Source organism: Gossypium raimondii, chromosome 7, assembly GCF_025698545.1.
Source record: "Gossypium raimondii isolate GPD5lz chromosome 7, ASM2569854v1, whole genome shotgun sequence".
NCBI classification, from domain to species: Eukaryota; Viridiplantae; Streptophyta; class Magnoliopsida; order Malvales; family Malvaceae; genus Gossypium; species Gossypium raimondii.
The window spans coordinates 47,035,800-47,061,022 of NC_068571.1; the positions used below are offsets into that span (position 1 = coordinate 47,035,800).

The window sequence follows — 25,223 nt, forward strand, 5'->3', positions numbered from 1 at the left end:
AAAATTGGATGAAGGCAGCGGCTAAATGGAAGAATGGTCAAACATCCCTGTTCATTAATCACATATTTTAATTATTTTTATCTCTCTTTAATGGTTATTTTTTTCCAGGCATCCATGGTGATTAATTCTTTGGTGAGGGTGTTTTTCGAAAAGATAAACAGTTAGTTACAAAATGTGTTTTATTCTCATGGGAATTAAACCCTTAATCATATTATTAAGAAATAAAGTTAATAATTATCACCCAAAAAGGTGTGTAAAAGTTGGGTCAAATCGATCAAACTAGTCAATTTCAGTTTTATCCGGTCAATTTATTTGGTTGTAGTTTTAGGTCAAGTAAAATAGTTTAGCCGGTTCAATTTCGATTTTAAGACATGGCTTCGAGTAAATTGAAATGTATTTATTTTTTAATTTAAAAGTTGGAAGGAATTATAGGTAGTTCTAGATATTATATCAAAAATATATATTATTGGAGCTCAAATCCAAAATAAATTTGATGCACCCAAATATATTATCTAAACTCAAACCAACTAAAAGTTAAACCCAGTACTAAAAAAATGATAATTTTGGTTAAATCGGTTAACCGAACAACAAATATCAATTTAATTTTATTCATAAAGTTCATCTATTTCGGTTTCTAAAAAATTGAATTTGATTTTTGAATTTTTTGATCCGAACCAACCTATTGCTCACCCCTGACCACCTACACCCCTTTGTTTTAATTAATATATATCTATCTATATTTATCTACACTATTATTAGGAGTTTGATTGAGTTAGTGTCACACATTAATCGAATCCTAATTTAGTTGTAAAATTATCAAAATTTCATTCTTTTAACGAAATAACAAATTTTATTTTTAGAATAATTATGTCCTTCTTTTTTTTTTTACTATGTCAATTTTATTATTTCAACCAAAATTACATTGATTTTTATAGTATTTTTAATAAAATTATGACATAATTTAACATATATTTTTAAAAATTCATACGAATTATCTATACCTATGCATAAATATATCCCTAAGAGAGGAGGCAGGGACAGCTATCTATTTTCTTCATTACAAAAATTAATGGTCAATTTTCAGTTGTGGTACTTGTACTATTCAAATTGAAATTTTAGCCCTACACTCTAATTTAACATAATTTAGATCCCTTATTTCTTAAAACACTATTCTAACACACACAAAATTGGAAAATCATAATTATTAAAGTTCATATGAATCGTTTTTTTTCTCAAAGTATCCACTAGACTATTAGAGTGAGTTTAGTGACTAATCTTTTACATTTTATTTATATATTAGGTTTTGATTGAATTAGCGTCAGAGATCAATTGGGTATTAATTCAGTTAAAATTATTAAAATATCTTTTATATGCAAAATAAGTTGCATTATCACGAAAATGCAGTCTTTCTTTATAAACTCAATTATGATGAAGCTTAAACCCATTGCATAATAAACTTTAAACATTTAACTTTACCATTTTAGCTAAATAATTATTTGGTTTTATAATCTAATTACTAAATTTTATATATACTAATATAGGTCCTTTTTTTCCTTAATTGTGGGAAGGATTTTGAAATTTTATTAATAATTCAAAGTAAAATATTTATGGTTGAGGAAAAAGAAAATGGGTTGGCGCCGCCAGATTGAACCAGGATTATAAACGTGGCAAGAAAATTCAAATGACTGAAAATTTCTTCTGTATTTTTTTATCATTATGCAGAATTACTACACCCTTAACCTACCTACATACCACAAAATTAACACTTCACCAACTATTATTATTAAGGAGGGGAAGAGAAAATATGTAATAAATATATTTATTAAAAATATGTTGATTATAAAATAAATATTTAATTTTAGTTACAAAATATATTTAAAATATAAAATAACCTTAATCTATAATATCTCTATATATGCGCTCAAATTTAAACCAGTATAGTCTTTGCTGTTTATCATATGGCTGGATTTGTTATTTTAAATATTTTATTATTTTTAAAATTTATAAATATAAAATTTTAATTTTACTAAAATATTTGATTTAAATTTTATTTGAGAAGAAAATTTATCAAGCTTATAAATAATTTTTTTATTCTATTAAAAGACATTTATTAAATAAATTTGTATAATAATAAATAAAAGTCAAATTTTATATTTACATTATTATGTCTCCATAATTATGTTTCCATTAATCAAAAAGTAAAAGAAAATTTATATTGCGTTTTTAAAATACTATATTTTAATTATTTATATAATAAGATACTTTATATTATATATAATTTTATAAATAATACATTTTATAATTTTTATAATAATATAATTTAATATATTATATTTATACTAATTATATTATCTACATCATTTTATTGACTGTTAAAAGAAATAAAAATTGAATAGTAAATATTTTAATTTATAATAAATTATTGTCGTGACAGGACAATAATTGATATCAGGGTAGTCCTTATCCAATCGAAACACCAATCAAAAAGACACATTAAGTAGCATTTTAATCAAGAAAAATGGGTCAGAATAGAGGCTAAAAAGGCCAAAACTTGGCTGGAGAGAGAGAGAGGAGGTATTAAAAACAATTTTAGTTCATCTTCTTAGTTTTCTCTCATTTTAGGGTTTTATTTCTTCTCCTCCATAACTTAGGATTTTAATTTTCTTGTTCTTTCTTTGCATTCTTAGTGTTAGTTAACACTGTAACTTAGGTTTATGTACATGTTTAGTATCTTAAATTTGGTTGTAATCACATTTTAATATCTAGTTTAATGCTATTCCAGTTTGCTTTCTTTTTATCTGTCAAAAATATTAACTTTAATGTTCTTGGTTACGTATTTTGCTGCTAGTTGTCTGCCTTTACATTTTTCCAAGTAAAAATTCACACATTTATCTTTTTATTGAGTTTTATGTCAATATTTTTTATGGTTTTTTTCTTTATTGTTTATTAGCTTAGAAATGGTAATAAATAACTAAATCCTATGGGGGTTGGTTGACGGAGATGTTGGTAAACTGATTTTTGGGTTAGGGATTAAATTACAATAAATTGGACTAAATCGAATGGCCTATTGACGCCCCTAAGGGAAAATTAAAATAAGCGAGACCAATAGGTAATCTCATAGGGCACCAATTCATTAGTCCCGGGTTAGTTGGGTGAGATCGAGAGATAAATCGAACTAATTTGTCTAATTTGATAAAATTGAGATACTTTAGGAGTTTAAGCAACTTAGATGCCTAGTTCGATTATTAATTAACCACATCGAACTCAACCAATCATCATTCGTTATTGATTGGATAGTTTCATAACTTTGCATACTTTACGATTTAGTCCTTTTATTAATTAGCTAGTTAATTAGTTTAAATACTCTCAATTTCATGGCACGTCGTATTATGCTATCTAACAAGTAGTTTTTAGATTCTTTATTTGCATGTTTGTAGCTAGAATTCGCTCAATCGCCAACTCCTATGGGTTCGACCCTCAGAGCACTCATGTACCGGCCCATTTGTACAAATTATATTATAACTGGCATGCCACACTTGCAGACACTGCACGTAGTTATTCTAATTTGATTGTTGTATTAGTGTTGATTCTCACCCGTCGCAGTGTTTGTGCACCGATGGCAGTCGAGGCGGTCTCCTATACTTTTATTTCTAAGAATTTAGTCCATTTACTTTTTAGATTTTAAAATATAGGTTTGATTGTTAACATTATTAAAATTATTTTGTTAAATTCAGATTCATTATAATGTTATTATTTTAGTTACATGGCTACTAATAAGTTAGTTTTTTTTAATTTCAAACGTCACTCCAAAAAAATTAATGAAAAACTTTAATGGTGTTAAAATTGTACTTGAATTTTAAAATCTTAAAAGTAAAGAAACTAAATTCTTATAAACAAAAAGACTAAATTCTAAATTTGAAAAGAATACAGGAACTTATGGTATATTTTAACCTAATTTCTTCTAAATTTACCCAAAACAAGGAACTAACCAATAAAAACATGACATGTGATGTGTTTTATTGAATGTCATATAATTTTTGATAAAATAAGACTAAATTACTAATTTAGAAAAAAAAATTTTAAGCGAAAACAATTTATGAGTTTACTGCAATTATGCATGTCAATCATTTAATTTGAAATAAATTAAAATTATATATGTCGCATTCCCTTTTAACTATTATTTCTAAATAAAATATGTAAGTATATTCCTAAACATGTACAGCCACAAGACCAGAGATAGCCGACAGAATATTCGGAGCCTTAATAGCTCCATTTCAGCAAATTGCTACCAAAATGTCACACACATGGATTAATAAATAATTTTTTTAATGAGTTGATTATAAGTTTTGATCATATCTGTTATTTTGGAGATAATGTTTAGAACTATTCATAATTTCTTATCAACCCATAAATAGGAGGATAACGCGCTTCAGCGTATTTAAACCCACATATTCTCGCATTGACAAAATATCCATACCAATCGATTTAAGACTCAAACGAAAATTACCAAATTTTAGTATTGGAGACATTTAAAAAAGATAAAAGGATAAAAAATGAATTGTTAAATATGTGTGTGTGTGTGTGTTTTTTTTAATTTAATTTGTCTTCACTTAAATTTAATTCTCAAATTACAGCAAACATAACCAACAAAATTAGCTGCAATCACACATTTGCATGTCATTTTGACTCACCAAAAGATATTGTTATCATTCCACTTTTAGAATTTTTTTCCACGAGCATTTTCACTAATATATTAAAAATTATTTTCTCTCTATATTAACAAGATTGTTAATCACTGATTATGGTTAAATTTACGAGTAAAAGAATTATAATTAATCTATTATTTTTTTATGATTCAATAAAAATAGGTTAATTATTTATAAATTTATGTTTTGATCACTCGTTTTTAAAAAATTACAAAAAAAAATTATTTAAGTCACAGAATTATTCGAAAGTGGGCTATTAAGTTTTATGTAGAAGATAAGGGGAATGATAGCTTCTAATTGGTGTAAGCAGTGCAAATAAAGAATGCCATGCAACAACGGTTTTAACAGTTCAGTGACTTAAATGAAAACTTTTGAATAGTTTCAGTACAAATTTTATATCTTCTTTAAGTTGAGTGGCTGAAACATAAATTTACTAATAGTTTAGTAACCTTGAAGATAATTTATCCATAAAAATAATGCTGAATATTAAAAACATAAAATAAAGAAAAGAAACAAAAGAAAGTTTAGAAAATTGAGTAGCAAAAATATGAGAGAAGTGAGAATCATAATCATAAAAAGAGAGTAGAGGAAAGTCGAGGATTTCACGTATACCATCATTGATAATGAAGGATATTGATTCTCAATATGTTTCCTCTTTTCCTTTTCATTCCCATTTCTTTCAATAAAACAATTTTAAATTTGGATAATAAAATTAATATTTTTATTTAAATCTTATCATAAAATATATGCATATGTATATGTTATTTCCTTTCTTATAACAAAATAAATACTTCAAGCCAACTCGATCGGATGTAATAAGTTTGAGTAAAAATTTTATCTTTTTAAATTATGACCGGACCTAACATAGTTTTAGTAGTTAACACTTTTACTTTTAATTTATTAAAATGCTTTAAAAAAGAAAATTTTACTTTTTTTCTTCTTATAATATCAAATTTAGCTATCAGCGTTTATATATTTTATTTGTATATTTTAATTAAATTTTGAATTGTTATTTTTAACTAAAATATTGACTAAAATATTAAATTTTTAAATATTACAACTAGTATAATGATCAATATGTACTTCATGCTATTTTTAGTTTTTATGAAATTTTAAAATTTTTATTTATAAATTTTAAATCATTTGTGGGCTGGATTAAGACTTAGTCAAGAGTTAGGCTTGATTAAGAATATAAAAAAGTTATATTTACAATTAAATTACATTAAGGTGTAAGTTTGGTGGAAAAAGATCTCCAAAAACTCTTGAATTAATTAAAGATGGGGTCAGCTTGATTTAAGCCGCCAAAATGCTGCAATAAATAATAATAAATGATGTAATCCAACATTGATTTAATAAAATAATTATCCTCTTAAACTGTTTAATGACAAAATGATTCCAACCCAAGTAGTAAACGTGGCATTTTTCTGTTATATCAATATAATTGGTTTTAAAAAGTAAGACAAATTTAATGTAATTTTAATGTTAACATAAAAATTAAAATGATTATAATAAATAAAATGTCAATTGTTATAATATAAGTATAATAATTAAGTTATGTCTAAGGTAAATTATCTAATATGATTTTACAAGGTAAGGAGTATGAGTAATTTATCCAAAGCGAAAAAAATTGTAACGTGAACACACATATGAGTTATATGTATATAAAGTTTTAAAAATGCATAGAGAAAATTTATCTATAGAATGTGAAATAAAAAAATATTAGACAGTTATTGAAATAAAATTATTTAGATAATTTATTATATTTTCTTTGAAGACATAAATTTAATAAGTGAAAGTCAATGTGTGAACATAACAATTTAGACGACCATGTCAGTTGAGATATTAGATATAATTTGTTAATATCTTAAATATATGTATATTACAAGAAATTATATTAACCAAATTTATTTTATTAATTTATGTTTATTTAGGAAGAGTTTGTTGGTTTAAGACTTTTTCACAAATCATGGCGAATTTACCTACCTCCACTCTAATTTCTCATGTTCGGCTGCCTAAACACACTATTTCGACTTGCCCTCCCAAAATAATAATATCCAACACTATTAATTATCGAATTTTTAATTTTAATTTTTATGATCAAATTAAATTACTAAAATTTATTCAATGCAACTTATTTGCTTTAATAAAAAAATCTTCTCCTTTTCCAAAAAAAAATCTAACTTTACAGTCAATTATTTATGTTCGTCTTTGAACTCTCATTGAAATATTTTTAAATTTAAATTAGAATAATAAAATATATATTAAAAATAACTCAATTGGATTTATGAACGATTCAAGTAATACATTAAGATGCTTAAATTTAGCTCACTTGATAAATCGAATTGTATGTGCTTAGCTTAACAACGATTAATTATTTTTATGAGTAAGTTTTAAATTTAATACGAGAATGATAAGATTTGAATTCATGTTATCTAGGTATTTGAACATTGTTTCAAATAAGTATCGACTATATTATTATTTATTATTAAAATATTTTTCCTAAATAAAACCGAAGAAAAAAAAATTCCAAAGGTTATTTTTTTTCGGAACATTTGCACATTTTGGGTGATTAATTAAAAAGGGAAACAAACTATGGGTATGAGAGTGAGTGGACTAGGCCCAATCATAGACTTCCTTCCTCCATGCCCAAGAACAATATTAATGGATTTGATAGTCTTGTCAATTAGTAGGTGTAGTTGTTTTGGATCGAATCAATCTAGAACTAGATAAATTTGAATTGAATATTTTTTTATTAATTTTGGTTCGGTTCAATTAATTTCAACATTAAAGGTTAAAGTGGATAAAAATAATTTTTAGGATCAATGTGGAAAAAAATATACTTTAGGGACTAAAGTATACATTAAGCCTTAAAATTATATATATATATATATATTAAACCAATTAAACAAAGCGTTTACAAAACAAGCAGAGACCGAAGCTCTATATAGGTAGTTAAATCTCGTTACTCTCCAAGTAGATTTAACAAGAGACCATGTTCTATTTATTCAACTCCATCCCCACATCGCGAACAACACGGATCGACATTTTAAGATCTTTTAGCAATGTTTTCTTTAGTAGCAACCGCATTATGACATACTTTTTATAAAAAGTTGTTGATTTTAACAATGGTTTTGAGTTTCTGCCAACTTTTTTCAAAGCTATCATTACCTAAATGAAATCAACTTGGATCAACACTTGGTTGAGAATGCATGAAAAGTCATTGCCACCCCAAGCAAGGATTCTAGATTCCATCATTTAAGAAGTTCCAAACATGTTGATTATAACTTGCCGGAGCATCGATAGAAATTTTCTCAATTCCCTTACATTTTTAATAGTTAAACCACCTTCTAAGCGAGTTAAATTTTCGACATGATAAATTTGGATCTATGAAGTTCTTATCCACCAAAAACCTTGCAATATTGAAAGTGGGATGAGAGAGAAGGATGTAAAAACAAGGTAATTTTGAAATCCACCAATCATGCCGTATAAGAATGTCCTCCCCACTACCAACATTCTAGTGAAGGCCTTCTTGAAGAAGATCAAGACCCTCTCAAATGTTTCTCCATGCCCACAATAAAGTGCATGTCATACATGCATCAAAATAAGAGGTCGAAGGGAAATAAATCTCTTTGAGAGACAAGCGCGAAGAGCATATGAATCAGAGAAGAGTCTCCAAACTTGTTTAGTTAGAAGAACTGTGTTAAAGTTTTTTGACATATGGAAAATTCATACTCCGAATTTTTTTAACCTAATTAGCTTAATTCAGTTCATCTAATGAATTACTTTATTTTTTGAAATAGAATTATCTCACCATAACTTGTTAAGTATTCTATTCAAAGATTGACAGGTCTTCGAAAGTTCCAAAAAATTGAAAAAACAAATCAGGATAGCCTTTGCAAGTGCTTTGTACTTTGTATCATGTCTATGTATTAATTGTTTTTTGTAAATTATATTAATAAAAATATTTTATTAAAAAATTATATATTGACCATATTTACTCTTTTAAACACAATGCACTTCAGCGCACTCAAATTCACATCCTTCTGCATGGACCCATACCACTCAATTGACAAATTGTATTCCATAATTGAATTTAAATAAAAATATTTTTTCATAAAAAATACATAAAAATATTCTTAAAAGACGAATAAGTGAATAACTAGACGTGGACAAGTTTAGTCTCTTATTGGCATTTCGTCGAACACTTTTATTACCAAAAGTTTCATTTTCCTCGTCGATCAAAAAACCAAAGGAAAAACATTAAATTCCAGATATATGGAAAGTTTGAATAGTGTTTAAAGCCACAATACTCCACGCGCTTTACATCAGATTTCCAAACACGAACAAACCATCAGATCCACTAATTACGCAAATTTAATAAAATAAAGCGCGTGGATATCCATCGCGCCCCCTTGGATGTTTGTTATTATTTTTTTAATTTCCTCCCTAATCGGCTGCGATGGAGAGCTACCTCTCTTATCGTGAAGCGCCAATGACCTTCCTATGATAACTTCCATAAATCAACCATGTCTTCCTTCTTCTTGATCTCTCACTCGACTCAGATCACGAATCGCTTGACTCGTTTTAGAGTGTTTTCATCTGTAGAAATAATCCCCCGCGTCTTGACTCAGCAACTCGGGTGAGTCCATCCCCCTGGGTTTATTATTCGCTCTCACGTTTTAGATCTGTTTTGGGTTTTGATTTTTTTTTTTGCAGAATTAAAAGATGGAGCCGATGGATATCGTGGGTAAGTCGAAGGAGGACGCTTCGCTTCCCAAAGGTATATATATTTCTTTCCTATGTGTTTCTCGTTGTGATTTGTGTTTTATTTATAATTAATTATTCGGTGAATTTTGATGATATATATGTTTTTTTTCTATAAGATTTTCTTCCGTTTCATTTATTTTCCGATTTATGAATTTGAAGGCTTAAATTTGGTAGGGTTTATGAATCATAACAGTTTTGTTGCTTAATTTCGGGGTTTTTGATTGTCCATGTGAGCTTTGTGCTTTCAATAAGTAAATAAGTTCCTTTTAAAAATTAATTAGGTTTTTATCCAAAGGGTGAGTATGATGAAATGAATTCAAGAAAGGTGCATCATTCATGATGTGAAGGATAATTTTGTATTCAAACCTAATTTTTTGTTTTGCTAGCTTTCTAGTGTGAGATTCCATTTTTAGATTCATGGGAAGAGTTGGTCTTATATAAATTCTTTGTCTCTCAAAGGTGTCAACTGGCTTTTCAAATTTTCTTAAAAAGTGTTGGTTGGTTGTTCTATTTACAAATTCCAAAAGAGGTTCTTGTCTAGAACTTTTATGTGGGGGATTGTATTATGCTGGTTGAGAGATGTGATGGCTTTGAGGATCAATGATAAAGTTTATTTAGAAAGGAACTGACTTCAATGCTACTCAGGGCATTATTAATTGCGAACAGTGCAAGTGTGTGGAATACTAAACTCAGACTGCTATATGTTTTTGCTTTTTCGGGTAAATTTATGTTACGTAGTGAAATGGGATTTATGAGCTGATAATGAGGCTCTAACATTTTACACACTTTAGATGGTTCACTTTTGGTGTAAGGATTAAGATTATGTTGTTCTTTTTTTTTTCAATGTTTTAAAAAGAGAATTAGGTTGCTGTTTCTTGGCTGCATGCAGATTTAGTAATCCTATAAATTTCTGCACATGGCTTTGCCCCTTAGCCCTATTATTTTGTTCAGATTTGTTTCATTCCTCTGTGATGTAAATTATATATTATTACTTCCTTTTTCCAGCAACTATGACCAAAATTATAAAGGAAATGTTACCACCAGATGTACGCGTTGCAAGAGATGCTCAAGATCTTTTGATTGAGTGTTGTGTAGGTAAGATAATAAGTTTAACCCTCCTTTTCCTTTTAATCAGTACCAATTTATTGTCATACATTTATACTAGGTCTCTGTGGCTTCCATGTATTCTATCAATTTTCAACACATCAAATTCTTTTCTAACTTTTATTCAGAACTGAATTGTTGGCTTTTGTGTTAGTGATCATTTAACCGTTATTCTTTGTGGTGACTTGTTTCAGCATCACAAAGCCTTCTTTTGCATATTATGGTTGATTTATTTTGCCCCAAGCGTAATTTTTGAACCGAAAGTAAATCTTGTCTAAGTATAAATTTGATTCGGTCTGATTTCATTTCTAAACATTTCTGTTTTCAAAAAGTTGAAAGAGGATCTATTGTTTTAGATTTTCTTGTGGTTTTGAAACCTGAGTTGAGATTCATATAATTGGTAGTCTTATATTGAAGATTTGGATGTAAAACTTTTCCCGGTTAGATTCCCCCCCCCCCCCTTCTTTTGGCAGGTATATTGACCATCTATATTCACTCTTTTACATCATCGGAGTTTTACAGTCTCTAACTATAAATGCAATGATAGTTTAACTTCTTGTTTCCTGTAACTAATGGAAACTTTAATACTCTTGCAGAGTTTATTAATCTTATTTCATCAGAGTCCAATGAAGTTTGTAATAGAGAGGATAAACGAACAATAGCACCTGAGCATGTACTCAAGGCTTTAGAGGTTACTCCCTCCCCAACCTACTTTCACCTTTCAATTTGGTCCTTTATGTGTATTTCTTCTGTACTTTGTTTTATTAAGTTTGAAAAGGTAATGCCTTGAATGGGACCTTTGCATATGTTGTTATGGTTCAGCAGTGTCTTTATCTTCTAGTTGCTTAATCAAGTGCCATGTATTATATATATTATCTTTATCTGATCCAGTTATCAAGTGTCTGAAAGGGAAATTGTTGCTTTGATATCAGGCTATGGCTTTACTAGCCCTCTCTCTCTGTTAAATATGTCCTACATATTTCTTTTTCCTCTGCTATTACGAAGAAGTGAGGGCAGCTTTTGTGATTTTCCTTTGATGATTGAATTGGTTCATACTACATATTTCATTCACTAAAAAAGTCATCTGGTTTCCGTTGTGTACTTTATTCTTGATTGTACCATGTTAGTTCTAAGGATGCAAAAAAGATGTACTTGTAATATACTTGTTATTAAACTTTATGCATGCATGTGAATTTTCAGGTTCTTGGGTTCGGAAAGTACATTGAAGAGGTCTATGCTGCATATGAGCAGCACAAGATTGAGACACTGGTAATTTGCAATAAAAATTTTTCAGAAACAGAATCATAGTTTCCTAAAAACGAGATTGCCAGCTTGTTTTAACTTTTAACCCTTCTCTTTCTTTCTTTGTTGTTGACCATTTCCACAAAATTGTGTTAAGATTGACATACAGTTTCTTCCCTGACTATTATTGATCTAGAAATTGGCTATTTCTTGCTATTCTTTGCTGCTAGAATCTTATTCACCGTCAAATACAATTCAATACTTGATTCTGTACCTGAAGCACAACCCAACATAGTTCACTAATATTATTCTTGAAATGCATTTCAGCAGGACTCTTTGAAAGGTGGGAAATGGAGCAATGGGGCCGAGATGACCGAGGAAGAAGCAGTAGCTGAGCAGCAAAGAATGTTTGCCGAGGCACGAGCAAGAATGAATGGTGGTGCTGTTGCTCCCAAGCAACCAGATCCTGACCCAAGTTTAGAGAGCTAACCATTTAGGACTTAGTTTTCTTTTACAATAGGCAAGTATCCTTGACTCTTCCATTAGTGCTTCTAAGTTCTAATCTCATATATTATGTACAAAAAAAGAAGAAAAGCCATTGGTTAGTGTGCAGTGGCCTTTGTGGATATTTGTACTTTTTTCTTAATCTATGGAGGATGTCTATAATTTGATGTAGGGAGTGAGAGTTTGTTCACTTTCTGTGCCCAAACCTTTATTAGTAGTATTTTAGTCGTTAATCAATCAAGCTGTATTAGGACTTAGTGTTCTTTTGCTTTTTCATAAAATTAAACTTGTATATAAGATTTGATTTCATTTTGCACTGTTGGATACTTTCAAAATTGGTGAAGTCTATTTACTGCATGCTAGTCTGATATATATATATATATATATATATATATGTGTGTGTGTTTCGTTTGCAAATGTATATATCATTATAATAGTAATAAATACATTCGATCAGTTGCATTCATAATCAACCTGATAGTTAATATATATATCTAATTAACATTAAATCAACTAATACTTAACTCTCTTTATAAAAAACCACACATAAAAAGGTGCATTTTGTTTCAAATAAATGGTGGAAGTCGGTTTGTTTTCCTAAAAGAAAAGAAATAATGATATTTTAAAAAGATTAAACTTTTAAAAGAATTAAAACATACTTATAATTATTAATAATTATTGGTGAAATAATAAAGAATTTGTATATCATAGAATATTGACTCTATCTGTTCTCTCTTGATTTATGCGGTGGTTTTTAATTTTTGTTTAATGCATAAATTGTCTCCTAAAATATATTGATTTTCTCATTTTGATGTCTTAAAAAATTTTATATAACGATTTAGGATTTAAAGTCTTTCCGTACACGGTTTACCCGAAGTGTTGTCTTGTGATGGCAATTGTTCCCTTCCAACAAAGGATACAAAACTGCCTACTTCTCTCCCTCTCATGGAACTTGGCTTAAAGCTTCCCCTATAAGAAGTGATTCTAAGGACTAAAGTCGAGTATTTTCGTGGTAAAAGGGTCTGATCCTTCCTCCCTTCTTTGTGTCTTTTGCATTCTTTTGATATTGCTCCTGCTTCAGCCGATTTGCATACTACTACTTCACTGGCTATTGTGCCTTCCCTGGCGAAGGACTTCCGCCCCCCCCCCCAACTGTTCAATTTAGTCCTCGATCTGAATCAAAGATTGTTAACAGACAGTTTGTTGATGAATCACTTCCCTCGCTAATAGGGGTACAAGACTCCACAATCGTTACCCTCTTGGCTAAAAGGAATTTATCTGCTAAGTTCTCTAAGGATGTCGATTATCTTATGCGAACTTTGGCTTCCCTATCTTCTCCTATGGCATATCCTGTCTCTCATGTTGTTACCCATTCTCCTACTGTGTTGTCCAAGGCGTGCTTTCTCCTGTTCCCCACCCACCTATATCTGCTAAAGATCCCTATTTTGACCCCCACCGAATGTTTTTCCTCTTAAAAATGATTCTGCAAACGTGATGAACCATGTATCTAAACCAGGATCATCATGGAAGAGACGTGACAAGAAAGTTGTATGTCCTTCAAATGTCCGACAACCTAATTGTGGAAAATGTCAGCCTTGTTGTTCTGTCACTGGAGATATGGGAATTGATGGTCAACTCACTAAATTACCCCATTCTAGTCAGTCTTATGTTTCGACTGACTTGAAAATTGAAATCGACCAACACTGTTGAATAGCGTCGCTGAGAATTATGAAAACCTTGATTTGGAATTGTTGTGGGCTTGGGAACCCACGTGCACTGAGATGTTTATGGTCTTTGTTGAGGACCAAAGTTCCCTATATAGTTATGGAAAACAGATGGAATTGGTACGCCAAAAATTGGGGTATCTACCCAGAATCGATGTTAGTGCTTCAGGCATTCGGGTGGTTTATCTCTGGCTTGGAAACTTGGTACATCTGTAACCCTTCTCAGTTACATTGATTCCCATATTGATGTAGCGATTGATGCATTTTTGGTCATGACAAATGGAGATTCACAGGCCCCTGTGGTAATCCGGATGAGTGGCATCCAGGCGAATCTTGAGCTCTTATACACCAATTGCATGATCACTCATCCCTACCTTGGTCATTTAACCTTTAGTGTTTGAACAATTATTTTTGCTACTGCTGAAACCACTGTTAAAATAATAAATTTGAGGATATTTTCCCAAAAACTGAGTAATGAAGTAGTTTTCTATTTTTGTAAGAAATCAATTAGACACAACATTTTCAGCCATGGTATTAAATAAACAATTTTAAGATAGCATTTGAGGCGCTATTTATTTTTTTTAATTAGTAAAATTTACATAATTTAAGCAATTTAATCACAAATCCCACCAACTACGAAACCTTACACATTGCAATTGGTCATACCATTGCATTTGTTCATATGGCCAACAAGCTAGATGAGAGAGATCCTAAAATTTTCTTCTTATTGCCAGTTAAAACAAAGCAAAATGTCCATCTAGATTTCATTACTTTTTCATCCACATGTTGAAGGCTTGTTTCTTAAAGTCGAAATAACAAATGATGTTCCTTTCCTTTACACCCCTCATTATGATCGTCAAACATTGAAGCTTCCCTCCATGAACTCAAACCCCTTTTTTATATCCTTTAATCTCTTGCTGGTTGCTAGCATTGACTAGTAGGTTAGGCATCAAATATGTGCTTCATTACATCATTAGCTCCATAATATTGGTTATCTTCGTAGTTCAGGAAGAAAAACTTTTGAAAAAAGTTTGATAGGGTCTGATCCTTTAAAACCACTGGAAGGCTTCTCTTTTTCAAGTATCAAGCTACGAGCCCATGAATCTCGAGAATTAGTTATTGTAACAATAATAGATTATGAAGGTGGTATTTCATTTGTAAAGCACGGGCTAAGATTTTCAAGTGATTATGATGTTGTTGGTTTCACAACATGTGGGGAGATTAAAGGATCTTATTGTAAATATAATGGAAACCATTTAAAACAAAACAAAACTAGTGATTTACGTATGCCTAGTAGTGTCGGAGCCACCAAAAACGACGTTAGAAGACTAATGGAACAACTTATTAAGAAGCGCTTTAAAGCTAAAATTGTGTTTTTATGTGGTTTCAGGAGTGAATGTGTTTACCATTCCTGGTCGTCTTAAGGCACTCTTTTGTGACTTATTGTAGCTTAAGGTCGTTGGCAATGATTGTAAACTAATGTTATTACCCCACATACTACATAATTAATGCAAGATTAAAGGTTGGTGGCCAGAAAATCAGAGTAAAAGACGGAATATTTACGAAGGGCAATGTGTGCAAGGTAGTGAAGATTGTAACGGATGATGAGAATGAAGCAAGAGTGAATCATGCTAATAGGAAGTTGATCCTTGTAGAACTAGGACTTGAAAACTTCTATACGGATGGTTTTGTTAGGAAATTGCATGGGTTCCTTTTATTTTCATCAAGTATCATGTGTGAATATTTATTTTACTGTCTCAATATGATTTTGTTTGGTAATTAAGTAAATCATTCAATAATTATGATAATATTTAAATAATTGAAAAATAATGATAATATTTAATTAGTTGAAAAATAATTTTATTTAATAATTTACAATATTTTAAAGTTCAAATGATATTAATAAAATGAATTTTAGGATTTTTTTCTTTTCTAAGTGTTTGATTTTATATATTTTCTCTTTCTATTTTAATTAAATTATTATTTTCTATGTTTTTCGTTTTCATTTTCGGTTTTTTACTCGAATAATACAAAAAAATATTATCTCAAATAGTATGCACATGATATTATTTACTAAAATGATATGTTTGCAATAGTTACCATGGGTAGTGCCTTACAAGTTGGAACTACTATTTTCCCCCCACAATCATCATGACATAATAGGGTTTTAAAAAATCATTTTTTTATTGGTGGTGCCAACCTATATGGCGACACCAGTATTGGAGGGGTGAAAGAGACTTGTCAAGCACCACGCAGGTTGAGGGAGGCTGTCAGGCGGCACCCAAGTTGGTTGTAATTTTAAGAACAACAGAATTAGTATTGAAGATGGATAATCATCAATTCTTCGTGTGCATTTATTTCGATGGAGTAATTTTAAGAACAACAGTTGGTTGTCTTTTTTTAATCTCGCCAACAAATAGTAATGAGATTTAATAGAAATGTGTCTGTTGATGATATGAAAAAGAGGATCAGTGTAAAAATTGTTAGACGTTGTGGGAGGAAGATGTCGCAACTATACTACAAATTCCCAATTTCGTCAAATCCCATTAAATTTACATAGGAAGTGCCTCCGCTGACTTTTGAGTTTGCCCCAAATAAGAGGTTACGTAAGAAGCTGAAAGGTCACCTACATATCACCAGGATTCATGGTTAAATGGGCTTGAGGGAGAAAACTGACCCTAAATGTTACGGTGTGTGCAAAATAGTTGGTTATAATCGGGGGAAATACCCTCATTGAATCTATCATCTCGGACAATTGTCTCGATCGAGTGGAATATGAGCTAATGCACTTCATGTTCAAATGAATGTAAAATGTTATCAATTGAAGTAATATTTTATTTTATGTCGTGATTTGTATATACTTTTAGTTTTATTAAAATTTATTTGATTATAATGAAATTTTAATAATGTTTAAACATGTTCAACTATAAAATAAAAAGATTGCACTTTAGTAAATATTACATTGAAATACAGAGAAAATGCCTAAACTATATAAATTTTACAAACTTTAAAATTTGAAATACAATTATAAAATACATGCAATAAAGATAATGCTACACGCCCTAAAATTGATGGTTTGATGGTGTTGTCCGTAAGGTAAACCATTGTAGTGCCCAACATTGGCGTTGAGGGTGTTCGTACTGGTCATTGTTCTTCTCACCTGGACCATCGTTCATAGCATCCATCGACGAATCTTGGGGTGTGCTAAACAAACTTGAAAAATTGAACGTCCCAAAGGTTTGCCTGGGAGGGGTGGAGTACTGGGGTGATAATGGGCTAAAAATATCAAACATCATTGATGATCTCGATTCTTGATGATTAGAACTAGAACCGAGAATCTCCGAGTAATATACGTAGCCTGACGACCTTGGAAGATAATTATCTACCCCAAATCCCGATGATAAGAACTACCGGCAAATTGTGTATAAGATTGCTCAGGTTCAAGCTCAGGCTCGGGACACTTGGATGGTGCCTGACAAGTCTTCTCCACCCCTTCAACCCATATTTTGGCAAGTAATACTAGTGCCGCCATATAGGTTGACACCACCAATAAAAAATAATTTTTTAAAACCCTATTATAGCCTCACGATAACTTGATTGTGAAAAAAAAATGGTGGATAATCTCATGCGCATGCCTTTTGAGATAATAATTTTTTTTTGTATTATGGGGTAAAAAAGGGGCAATTTACCCAAAAAAGCCAAATTTTTTTTAAATTTAATGAAATGGGCCGGTATTTTATTATTTACCGGAATGGGCCCCTTTCCCCTAAATCGCATCCACGTCAGCGCGATGTCAGGGGATGTGTCAACAAAGCGCGGCCACGTCAGTGCGCTTTGATGACGTGGCAACAAAGCGCGGCCTTGAGAGCTCGATTTGTTGCCACGTCAGCAAAGCACTCTATCGTGGCCGCGTTTTGATGACGTGGCGCGTCCCTGGGGACGCAATTTAGACCGCCTGTGAACAGTGCAACGGTCATATGTCACCGGATCAACAGAAGAACAAAATCGATACGTGATAGACAGAACTTTCATTGGTGTCGTTCCGAAAATTTTACGCCTAATTCTTTTACGAAGTTCTGTCAAATCTATGTTCTAGTTAAAAACCAGTCGCATCGTATTCTCCGACAAAAAAATAACACCATTCTCGGTGTGGCAAACCTCACCATAGTAGTAAATAATATCACTAATACGTTCACTCATATTTGAAACTCTAACCTTCTTAGCCTCTCTAAATTGTTTCTGCTGTGACTTATGCATTCTGAGAACATTTTTTGCCTCATTTATAGCTTCAGCCCAAACGTGCTACTGTAGCAAAAGCGCGTCCACGTGGGTGCGATTTCACAAATTCTTCTCATAAAGCGTCCTGGTAGAAGCGATTTTATACTATTTGCTCAGAAACGTCAACTCGAAATTATTTCTTCTAGGACCAACTGTAGCAAAAGCGCGTCTACGAGGACGCGATTTCAGAAATTCTTCTCAAATAGCATCCTGCTTGAAGCGTTTTTTTATACTATTTGCTCAGAAACGTTAACTTGAAATAATTTTTTTAGGACCTACTATAGCAAAAGCGTGTCCACGTGGGCGCGATTTCACAAATTCTTCTCATAAAGCATCCTGGTAGAAGCGATTTTATACTATTTGCTCAGAAACGTCAACTCGAAATTATTTCTTCCAAGACCGACTGTAGCAAAAGCGCGTCCAGGAGGGCGCGATTTCACAAATTCTTTGAATATAGCATCCTGCTTGAAGCGTTTTTTATACTATTTGCTCAGAAATGTCAACTCGAAATAATTTTTCCAGGACCTACTGTAGCAAAAGCGCGTACACGTGGGCACGACTGCAAAAATTCTTCTGATAAATCATCCTGCTTTGATTTTATCTTAAAAACCCATAAACACAAAACGTAATCCAGTTTTGAATAAATTTTAATTAATTTAATTACGAACCCCTAAATCCTAAAATTTAATAAATTTTAATTACAAAACGTAATTTAATTTTAATTAATTAATTTCTCTCCAAAACCCTAAAAATTTGAAAAACCCTAAAAATCCTAACATGGGAAACACGGCGAAATCGTGTCCCCAAGGGTGCGCAACGTGGCAGCAAATCGCGTCCACGTCAGCGCGCTTTGATGACGTGGACAAAAATTGCTCTTTCAAGGACGCGCTTTGTTGCCATGTCAGCATAGCGCTGACATGGACGCGATTTGCTGACATATCCCCTAACTTCGCGCTTACGTGGACGCGATTTAGGGAAAAGGGCCCATTCGGTAAATAATAAAATACCGGACCTATTTCGGTAAATTTAAAAAAAAATTGGCTTGTTTTAGTATTTTGCCCGTAAAAATAGCTTCTTTTTCAATTTTGTTTTTTGTTTTTTTTAATTATTAAATATTTTAATTAATTAAAATTTGTAAAATATGTCAACACAATGGAGGGAGTATATAAGTATTAAGATTCAGGAAAGCAGGGCAAACCCTAGGTTCTACAAGCTAGGACCTGAAAATTATTATTGGCTAGTTTTTAGCTTTGGTTCATCAGCAATGGCGGTTGTGGAAGAGAAAATCTCAAAGTCTCCCTCTTTAGAAGATAGTAAGAAGAAAAGGAAGCGAAAGCGAAACAGAGCTAATAAAGCAGAGCACCCAAACCCTGATAACAACAATGACAGAGAAGAAGAGAAACACGAGGAAGATGATGCACAAGCGAGAGAAGTTGAAATCAATGACAAAAAGAATAATAATAAGAAAAGCAAGAAGTTGAGGAGTGAAGAAGATGACGAACAAGAGGAAAGGGGAAACAATGAAGAGGAAGAAGAGGAACAAGAAGGAGAGAAGGAAGAGATAAAGGAGAAAATGAATATTGGGGGAAGTGGGATAATGAGCACCGAGTCATTTGAGTCTTTGGGATTGTCTGAACCTACTATTAAAGCTATTAAAGAAATGGGTTTTCAGTTTATGACCCAGGTATCTTTTCTTTAGTTGAATTATTTATTTAAACTTTGTATCGAAATTGATTGCTTTTATATCTCTGTTTATAGTTAGTTTAGCTCAATTTAAACTTCCATAACACAGGATTGAATACCAAGCCTTGAAATATGGTGGAAAATTTTATAAAAAGTTGCAGTTGAATATGTGCTATTTCCTGGTGTTTGATTGAACTATAGGCCAATAAGTTGAAAAAGGGAAATGCATCCATTGTTCTGTTATTGGATTCAATACTAAAATTTGATGATGTTATTGTAAATTTTATAGTTTTTGGGCTATGCAGTAAGCTGATGTTAGAAGTATATAGTGTTTCTTTAAATGTGGCTAATTATGGAAGACTTGCAATTTTCTTTAAATTGACCTGTCAAACTAAAAATGCAGATTCAAGCTAGAGCAATTCCTCCACTTATGGTTGGCAAAGATGTTCTTGGGGCTGCAAGGACAGGTTCTGGGAAAACCCTTGCCTTCTTGGTACCTGCTGTTGAATTGTTATATAATGTCCGATTCACTCCTCGCAATGGAACAGGTGTTATTGTGATTTGTCCCACAAGGGAGCTTGCAATTCAGGTAAATGTTTGAATCCCTTGTTGTTGTTTTTCTTTTTTGGGTATTGACGCATGCTGTTTCGTTTTTGTTGCTATCAACTCTTTTATCTGTGCTAAAATTTCTTGTATGTCAATGGACTTTTCATCAGTTCAATATGAAATCTACTTGTATGTCAATGGACTTTTCATCAGTTCAATATGAAATCTATCCAATTCTTGAAAGTAACTTTAAAAACTTTAATATTTAGTTTTGGCTGTATGTTATTCCTTAGATATTTTGCAGTTCATTCATTACTTAGCAAATGGACCCTTAAAACATTTCAGACTCATGCAGTAGCAAAGGATCTTCTCAAATACCACTCTCAGACCCTTGGATTGGTTATTGGCGGTTCAGCCAGAAGAGGAGAAGCAGAGCGGATTGTGAAGGGAGTAAATTTGTTAGTGGCTACTCCTGGTCGGCTACTTGACCATCTTCAAAATACAAAAGGATTCATTTATAAAAATTTGAAGGTAAGATTAATATTTGAAATGTAGTTCGTATGGTCATTTGATTTAGATGTATAATGTACTTGCTTGGTAAACAAACCAAATTGTGCTGTATATATTGCCTAATACTGATGTTGTACCTGATATTACTTTGGTCGGAATGTAGTTTCACCAATAAGAGTTTGACCTCAAATTATTATTGTAATGTATAATGATCAAACTTGATGATAGACCAACTAAAAATTTGCATTTTTTCTCTTTTTTTAAGGGTAACTGGATGAGCAAGTGGGTTCCTTGTAACTGATTGAGATTTTGGTATTATGATTTCATTATAATAGCTGGTAAAATGTTTATGCAGTAATGAATATGATATAGTGGAAGTACTTCTAGTGAATTATTATTTCTATTAACTATAGACCAGTTTAGAAATGCATTATTTTATAGCTGCTTCATGCAGATAACTTGAAAGCCTTCTGCTCCATGACAAATTTAAATAGTCATTATGATTTTCAGACTTATAGTTGTACATCATGTGAATTTGTAGTGTCTCATGATTGATGAAGCTGACAGGATATTGGAAGCAAATTTTGAGGAAGAAATGAAGCAAATTATCAAGTATCTTCCCAAGGTTAATCTTTTAGCAGTTTATATTGTTATTTTAGGAATATATATGGACTATGTCATTTAATTCATGTCTAGACTAGAACTTCTGGAAATGAAATGGATGTAAACCCAAATAGTGGTAGTAACATTATTTATTGATCCCTTTAGGCTGAATGTCTAGTACACGACTAGGATTAAAATGCTTAGCTTTCTGAAGAACGAAGTTCCATTATTTAACTGACTTATTGAACAAGTTTGAATTGCTTTGCGTTGTCTAGGTTTTATCAACGTGTGATAATTGTTATTAAGGAGAAATGCACCAAGCTTCTAAAAAAAGGCAAATCTGCTTGGTCATCAATATTGTTGATTATGAAGTTATTTGTTTCAAGGGCTTTTCTTGGAAATTGATTTTAGGGGTTGCCAGAATAATTAGTGCAATGATCTTTAATAATTTAAACTCATTGAGTTGAATGTTAGAACATATGTCTTGCAAGAGTAAAAAAAATATCGAGGATTAACGGATGTTTGCTTTTTGAAAATGTTAGTAAGCTCAACTGCATGCATATTTTTGGTTTAATTGCAGGCTAGAGGAATAAATTGTTATTAAATGCTAGTAGATTTTTGGTTTAATAAAATAGGTTTTGGTTATACATAAGTCTTAAATTTGAAACATCTAAGGTGTTTATAGCTTCTGGCCTCTTATTCGATGTGCAGCAAAACAGGCAAACAGCTCTTTTTTCAGCTACCCAGACTAAAAAGGTTTGTCCTTCATTCTCATGTTTTTGTACAATTTTTTACACACTTCAAGTTTTATTGTTAATCACATGTATGCTGGCATTCTTCAGAAATTGTTTGGCAAGTTAAGTTAAAGCTTTCTTCTCTTTTTGGAGTGACATTGTGGTTTTAATCATGTGACATCTGTTGTGACTTTCCCTAAACCTGCAGGTTGAGGACCTTGCCCGCTTGTCATTTCAGACAACTCCTATTTATATTGATGTAGATGATGGGAGAAAGAAGGTAGGAAACATAGTTGAATTGGATCTTTAGATACACTGTCAAGTGCACAACCTACTTCTCGTTCTGACTTACGTGACTATCATCATTGTAGGTCACCAATGAAGGCCTGCAGCAAGGCTACTGTGTTGTGCATAGTTCCAAGAGATTTATCCTTTTGTATTCGTTTTTGAAGAGGAACATGTCCAAGAAAGTGATGGTCTTTTTCTCTTCATGCAACTCAGTCAAATTTCATGCTGAACTTCTTAGATATATTCATGTGGATTGTCTTGATATCCATGGAAAGCAGAAACAGCAAAAACGAACCACTACCTTCTTTGACTTCTGCAAAGCAGAAAAGGGCATTTTGCTTTGCACTGATGTTGCTGCTCGGGGACTTGATATACCTGCTGTGGTATGTTTCTTGTTTAACTAGGTTGCCTGTGGCTCCAATTATTTATGATGTTCTATTTGTCTGGTACATTAATGTTGGTATGTTTCTACCTTACAAAAAATTACTATATTTCTGGTTCAAGTTCAAGCATTCTTAACTTGCTTTTTTGCTACTTCTAATTGGAATGATCAATTATATATGAAAATGCACAATGGATTGGCATCTCATGCAACATGAGGAACTGCATGCTACTTTAGAAAGACAATTATAGTCTCAATAAAGTCTCACACTGGATACTGGGGCTGCTGTTGGTATGTTTATTCCAGTTATGTTTTTTTTTTATCCTATATTAATGTTAATACATGCCAGTTTCCTAGTTATTCGCAAGTAGACTGGCATTTGATACTTGGATTAACCTTATGTTGGTAGAAATGTAGAGCCAAGATGAATGTCTATTTGGTTTGAAGGACTCTGTTATGGTGTGATACCATATTTTAAGCAATCTTTTCACTAACTTCATTTAAACATGGCTTGCTCAACTGACCTTGAGCTATAGTTTAAACTTGAATGACTACCATTTAGGTTGTTTCCCCTTCTAAAAAACCCAATACATGGTTGCATATAGGTGTATTTTGAGTACCTCAGTTTAAACACGAGGAAGAATCATTTTGACTGGATTTTTGTTTTCAATACTGTGCAGGATTGGATTCTGCAGTATGATCCTCCGGATGAACCAAAGGTGTGTGCTTTTTATATAAATACATATTGCTGTTCTTGTATTTTGCTATGTACCATCCATCTTGAGTACTTTGGATTGTTGCTTTTAGGAATATATCCATAGGGTTGGTCGAACTGCCCGTGGGGAAGGTGCAAAAGGAAATGCTCTTCTGTTCTTGATCCCAGAGGAACTGCAATTTCTTCGCTATCTAAAGGTGCATTATTTCTGCTAAATGGCTTATTATTTTTCTTGAATATAGCAATGGGGTGAGGACTGAGGAGAGTAAAGGCACTTTTCTTTTAAAAAGCTGTGAACAATAAAATATTTAGGGTCTCAAAAGAGAAAAAGTAAGCTGCATTTCTGGTGTGGTGCATGGTTGAAAGGATGTTATTAAGATTTAAATGCTTGAGTATGAAAAAACAGCATGGCCCGAAATTAGTGGTGGGTCAATTAAAGAACCGATTCTAATTTGTTTATTTCATTTCTCTATTTCTAATGGCAGTCAGCAAAAGTTCCTGTAAAGGAATATGAGTTTGATGAGAAGAAACTGGCAAATGTGCAGTCTCATCTGGTAACTGTTTGCTTTTCTTATTCAATATAGTTTCTTAAAATAACAAAGTTTGAAGGAACTAAGATTTCTACTCGGAATAATGCAGGAGAAGTTGGTAGAAAACAACTATTATCTAAACAAGTCAGCTAAAGATGCATATCGATCCTATATTTTAGCGTACAATTCACACTCAATGAAAGATATCTTTAATGTGCATCGGCTTGATCTGCAGGTACAGTATTTTTCTTCTGGCATCGTAAAATGTAGATGTCCCTGCCGCTTAAGTGTTTGTGCAATGTGTTAGAATTTAAATAAGTGTTCAGCTGACCAATAAGAAATGTAACTGTTGTTTTTGAGCAGGCGGTTGCTGCTTCCTTCTTCTTTTCATGCCCTCCGAAAGTTAATCTGAACATAGACAGCAATGCATCAAAATCTAGAAAGAAAATGCGCAAAGTTGAAGGAACCCGAAACAATTTCAGTGAAAGCAACCCTTATGGAAGGCAGGGAAGTGAAGCCGAAACACGGCAATTTGTGAGGTATTAACTAAAGTATCATATTGAGAGGCCATATTTAAGGTATTAGCAGAAGCAGTAGTGGTGAATAGACACCACTTGAGTCTGCAACAATTTTGCATCTGTACCAATTTTTATATTGAAAATGAGTGTTTAATATAGCTTTATTAGGTTTTCACTAGTCTTATAAGTTGAAACATGAATACAAATTCTTGGTTTTGAAATGAATCATATTTAGTTGAAATTTTATGTAAATTGTGGTTTTCTTGCTTAATGATTCCATGATTTATATGTTCAAAGAGGCTCTCTATGAGCTTTATGCCAAACATATTTATACATTCTTCATGTAAAAGTACCGTAAAATCCCTTGTACTATACCTTGAATTGCATTT

The 25,223-nt window shown here is 31.7% G+C and overlaps 2 protein-coding genes across 5 annotated transcripts; both read left to right on the forward strand.

The window, feature by feature from the left end:
* Positions 1-8,981: 8,981 nt before the first annotated feature.
* Positions 8,982-12,632, forward strand: LOC105786810 (protein Dr1 homolog). 4 transcript variants are annotated; one of them, XM_012613291.2, is made up of 6 exons: positions 8,991-9,345; positions 9,423-9,486; positions 10,479-10,568; positions 11,174-11,268; positions 11,778-11,846; positions 12,150-12,632. In XM_012613291.2, exons 2-6 carry the CDS (start codon positions 9,432-9,434, stop codon positions 12,306-12,308), a joined length of 468 nt encoding a protein of 155 aa, XP_012468745.1. In that variant the 5' UTR covers positions 8,991-9,345; positions 9,423-9,431; the 3' UTR covers positions 12,309-12,632. The 4 variants fall into 4 exon arrangements, with proteins under 4 accessions (XP_012468752.1, XP_012468750.1, XP_012468745.1 ...); XM_012613287.2 differs by having other exon boundaries at positions 9,051-9,345; positions 12,147-12,632; XM_012613298.2 differs by lacking the exon at positions 11,778-11,846 and having other exon boundaries at positions 8,982-9,345.
* A 6,872-nt stretch (positions 12,633-19,504) lies between these two features.
* On the forward strand, positions 19,505-25,105 carry LOC105786802 (DEAD-box ATP-dependent RNA helicase 51). Its single transcript, XM_012613280.2, has 12 exons — positions 19,505-20,009; positions 20,412-20,597; positions 20,900-21,085; positions 21,606-21,689; positions 22,379-22,423; positions 22,610-22,681; positions 22,773-23,072; positions 23,752-23,790; positions 23,879-23,983; positions 24,272-24,340; positions 24,426-24,551; positions 24,680-25,105. Exons 1-12 carry the CDS (start codon positions 19,590-19,592, stop codon positions 24,860-24,862), a joined length of 1,815 nt encoding a protein of 604 aa, XP_012468734.1. The 5' UTR covers positions 19,505-19,589; the 3' UTR covers positions 24,863-25,105.
* The last annotated feature ends 118 nt before the right edge of the window (positions 25,106-25,223 follow it).